Below are 4,694 nucleotides of genomic sequence, written 5' to 3'. Positions count from 1 at the left end.
AAAAGCGCCAAGTTGCTTCAGTTTCCGTTTCCGCTCACTGATCTGACTTCAGTTTTACGTCTGCCAGCACTGTGGATATGATGGCCTGGTAAATACTGCAAAACTGACCGGAGAACAGTTGCATGAATGTCAGCGCCAAATATAACGTGACGTCAGACGCTCACTGCGATGCGTTCAATGTCATAATAAAATAGGAAGTTTTAAACTCCACCGTAGTAATGTTTTGATTGGAGCTAAACCAAACCTCGGATGACTGTATTTTTGAAATTCTTAAATCACTACTTTTGAAATTATGGTACAGTGGATGTTTTTTTCAATGTGGTCATCGCGCTAGCATACATCCAATGACCATTCACATAATTTTCTGACAAAGTCATCTAAGAAGTAACTAATTATTTTACACCACAAACTGTTTTACTGTAAAATAATATACGAGATATAGTGAAAACAATGAATTAAAAACCATAACAATGACTGTAAAAAAAACTACAAAAAGATATGAAATGACATCAACTCCCATATCCATTTTTATTACAGTTTCATCACTTGAATCATCAGATTTGTCACAGAGACAAGGGGAAACCTGGTCGGGAAGGACCACCAAACACCAGCTAGTTATTCACTAAAGTACACAAAAAGGAAACTCCACAACCACAAATTGCTGGCTTTGGGATAAAACATGTGTGACCATCAGCCTTGTCCTTGCTATTGTCCCTTGTCCCATTTTCATCAATTCATCGATTCATCAATTTACCTTCAGATTACAATCACATCTTTTAGTTCAATAAGACAATAGAACTCATAACCTTGACAGGTTGGGATTCAAAACAATTCAATTTATTATCCCCTTAGACAACATCTTTAAAAATCAAACCCCATACAAAATGGTGGAGCTAATGCTGTGAACCTGACCTTACATTTCCAATATGTTGATTGATTAAAGTCTAATCAATCAATTATAAGGTGAAGATTGATTTTACTGTGGGTATAAACCGTTTCTTGTATCTAATTCTAATAATAAGGGTTATCTAATGCAGCAAAACTGACATTTTTAAAGACATATCTGGTTTTTACATGGGAAACTGGGCTCCTCAGTGTGTTCATTCTACAATGAAATAAAGCATATGTTTTCACACACATTCTGATGCAGCTAAGTGATATTTTACATTTAATCTGTACAATCATAGAGGTCTTGGCCTGGGTTTTCCTTGGGGCAGCAGTGCAGTTATTAGCGCCTACTTAGGTGGGCCTCCAAATGAGCCAACGTGATTCTTATCGATTGGGAATCCCACTTTATCTTTGCTCCCGGGCTCTCCTCTCTGCAAGATAGGAGCTCCCGGATTCGGGTTGTTAATGACACCCATGAAAATCGGCACTTGAGTCATATCATCCATTAGGGCGAAGAAGAAGGGATGGCTCAGATGGAAAACAGGGTTGGACGCCCGTGAGATGATCACAGTGGTGGCTGCAGCAGCCTCTGCACCCTCCTCATTGATTTCCATGCTGGACTTATGCATGACACTGGACACCAGCAGGGGGCCGTCTGCTATCTCAGCCAAGTTAGGACTGGAAAACATGTCTCCAAGGCCTAACACAGAGCAGAGAGGACAGGGTCAATTGTAGTCCAAAGCACGTTCAAAAATTGATTTGTATGTGTGGTGAAAATACCATAATAACCATGGAAAAAACGAGGTCTTACCCAATTTGGTAAAAACATCCTGTAGCTCTTGAGCATACTCCAGTTTGAATTTGGGGACTTTGACTTGAACGGCCCTCTGCTTGGGCAAACGATTATACAGGTCTGAGACATTCAGCTTGGCGGAAAGAGAAGACACATTCACCTGGCCGGACAAAGGCATGACCACCAACAAGCTCATGAACTTCTGGAACGGGAAGCTCGCTACCTGCATGGGAAACAAAGAAATGGTGACAGGAATTTAGGTTTCTTTCCAAATTGTATAAGTGTGTCTTGGGGACAGTGATTAAACCGTAAAGAGCGAGTGATGAAACTGTATTTTACCTGAGCGTCCAGTTCATTATCAATAAATAAACTCAAGGGATGTTTGGCATCTTCCATCACTTCAACATCAACCATATGTTTGTCGTCAAGGTAGAACACACCCCTGGAGGTGAAGCGCGGGTCAAATCGAGCTTTCCACTCCCCTGCGAGTAACGTGGAAAAGGGGTCTCACTTTTAGTCAGCCGCAAAGGAAACAAAGGAAAACTTGCAAACGCTGGAGATTTGATTGGTTACTTCGACTGGGATCATACTCTCAGCAAACATGGCTAATTATATGAATGTTGTGGCATTTCACCTTTGAAATGGACAGCATTAATGAGCATGAGGAGCAGATTGGGCGGTAAAGCAGACAGGAAGTCAGTCATCTTTCCGTTTGTTTGTTTGTCTACCCAGTCGTTAACCTGCTGCAGGCTCTCCAACACTGCTGGCTCTGAATCATATAACCGCTGGGATTCATTGACAAACTCCTCCTTTGGCTCAAATCCTGAAACATAATGAACACACACATTCACTCAGACTTTTTTTTTCTCTTAAATCTGTTCTTTAGGTTTTTAATTATAAGAAAATAAATCTTTCTGCAAGCAGGAGCTGTGTAGTCTTAACCATTAGCATAGTGATTTAGACAAAAGCTGTGTCCTTTCCAGGAAGTAACCTTGGCGCAGGAAGATGCGTGTGGCGATATGCAGGTCATTGTCTCTGAGCTGCACTAACACATTATGCAGTGACTCGTGGTAGCAGGAGAGAGTGTGTTCATGGAGGTGATGCATCAGCAGCTCCTGCGTCTCATTTACTGCACCTGTGAAGAAGAGGGGTGCAATAACTGGATAAGAATGGTGACGGCCTCCAGGAAACTATAAACTTGTTTGCTGACACATCAAATGTGGTGCAGGAAACAAACTGATCAGGTGCAATGTGTCATGTAAGAGCTGCAGCAGGACATGCATACCTAAAGCCAGCTGGGAGAGTGCTAATGATATGCTGAAAGGAGATATGATGATGTTTGGCTGCTCTGGCGTTGTCTCCAGGTTCTGCAGCAGCTGCACTCCCAGTTTTTGAATGGCGGCAGCGATGGCCTCCCTGGACTGCGGGCTTCGGCCAGTAGACAGACAAACCTCATCTTGTTCCTCCTCTGATGAGCCCCCGTTGGGTCTACTAGTTATGGATGTTGCAATTACAGGTGCTTCTGTGGTATATGCAGTTTCTGCTTGTGGTTCACTTGTGTTTTCTACTTTCTAAAAGCAGGGATATGACAAAATGTTAAGTGCAAGGACACATTTTCCAAACTGAGAATTTACAAGAATGACTGCTGTGAGACAACAAGCACTATGAGAGGGAAGGAAAAAAAACTCTCCAAACACTTCTACTTTGCCTCTAACCTTTATGGGGTGGCTGGGCATCAAAGGAATGAGAGGCACCAAAGGGACTGACTCATTGTCGGCCACCTCAGCATTCTGTTGAGCAGACAGATAGCATAAAATAACAATTTATGCAAACATTACGCAATCTAGCATAATCTTAACAGTGATCTGAGTTTAGAAACTTACAGTGACTCCTTGGCTGCAGAGACAGATCAACAGGAGTGTCAGACGAAGGTCCATGTCCTTACAATGTAACTGTGAAAGAGAGAAATTATGCTATGCTGAAAAAAACGTGTCCTGGTCGCTTTTATGAAACAACAAATACACCTCTCTTGTTTAAACCTCTTATATCACTCTCACCTTTTACGTACAGTTTCTTTGCTGTATTATCTGCAGGTCTCAAACACTTTCTTACTTAGTCGCCTTCTCTTTTAAAGGGACCCAGATCATCTGGAAGTGTACCTAAAACATGGGAGCCAAACAAAAGGATTTTGTGCACCAAAATCTCCTCACAGAAACTGCAAAGTGTGTCCCTGTCTTGAACCACATCCTGATATTACAGATTCATTGTTCAAAGAAACAAGGCTATGCACTTTTAAGGACCATGTGTGTATTCAACACAAAACATGCAAAAACAAGTCAAAAGTCTTGACAGGTATAGCGCCATAGCCTCCTTTGCACACCTTACACTAACATGAAAAAACCATGAATAACAGTAACATTTAGCACATTCCACCAAGTCTTCAGATTATTTAGATGTACAATAGTGTCCCAACAAGTTCATGAAAACATATTTGATCTTACCTTAAATTTAAATAAGAAAAAAACCTCCTGCCTTGTCCAAAAAAGGAGCGACTAAGTGACTGAGGATGGCAGAATTCCTGAGAGTGAAAGATTGGCACTTGCTCAGCAAACAGTTAAATATCAACTTGCATTGATTGGGGCCTTGTTCAAGCCACTATTTGTTTGTAAGTGTAGCTACTGACACTCATCCAGGGTTAAATATTGAAGACTACCACGCTTAGTTACTTTGCATGTCAATGGGCAGGTGATAATGTCATGACACAACTAAATCTATGAGAGGACACATGACAGATTAATTGCAAAAGTGTGGCTAATCCATCTGTGTGTGGGCAAACAAATAGAAAATGCTGACACCGGAGTTACACATTTGATTAGAGAGAACGCAAGCCCACATTTCCCAGAACCCCTTGGCTTTGACAAATTACCAACTTCTCAGAAGAGACGGCTACACCTGACCTCTCTAAAAACTGTGGTTATATACTGTGATCAATAACTACTCAAGAGAGGGAAAG

General features: G+C 41.5%; 1 protein-coding gene across 1 annotated transcript; it reads right to left on the bottom strand.

Annotated features, from left to right (window-relative positions):
- Positions 1 to 1,235: 1,235 nt before the first annotated feature.
- On the bottom strand, positions 1,236 to 3,618 carry serpinf2b (serpin peptidase inhibitor, clade F (alpha-2 antiplasmin, pigment epithelium derived factor), member 2b). Its single transcript, XM_076735913.1, has 8 exons — positions 3,565 to 3,618; positions 3,397 to 3,471; positions 2,967 to 3,252; positions 2,673 to 2,816; positions 2,316 to 2,504; positions 2,021 to 2,163; positions 1,700 to 1,904; positions 1,236 to 1,588 (listed from the first exon to the last, which is right to left on the bottom strand). The coding sequence occupies exons 1-8, from the start codon at positions 3,616 to 3,618 to the stop codon at positions 1,236 to 1,238; spliced, it is 1,449 nt and encodes a 482-aa protein (XP_076592028.1).
- Between the last annotated feature and the right edge of the window lie 1,076 nt (positions 3,619 to 4,694).

The sequence above is a fragment of the Chaetodon auriga genome, chromosome 7, assembly GCF_051107435.1.
Source record: "Chaetodon auriga isolate fChaAug3 chromosome 7, fChaAug3.hap1, whole genome shotgun sequence".
Taxonomy (NCBI): domain Eukaryota; kingdom Metazoa; phylum Chordata; class Actinopteri; order Chaetodontiformes; family Chaetodontidae; genus Chaetodon; species Chaetodon auriga.
The sequence above is the reverse complement of the archived record's forward strand: the minus strand, read 5'-3'. Positions and strand labels throughout refer to the sequence as shown.

What these genes read in the sequence shown, in the direction of transcription:
- serpinf2b (XM_076735913.1), bottom strand. Translation starts at nt 3,618, where the DNA reads ATGGACCTTCGTCTGACACTCCTGTTGATCTGTCTCTGCAGCCAAGGA. An exon ending in ACGCATCTTCCTGCGCCAAG is followed by an intron (nt 2,505 to 2,672) that starts GTTACTTCCTGG and finishes ATTATGTTTCAG; the next exon opens with GATTTGAGCCAAAGGAGGAG. An exon ending in ATAATGAACTGGACGCTCAG is followed by an intron (nt 1,905 to 2,020) that starts GTAAAATACAGT and finishes TTTCCCATGCAG; the next exon opens with GTAGCGAGCTTCCCGTTCCA.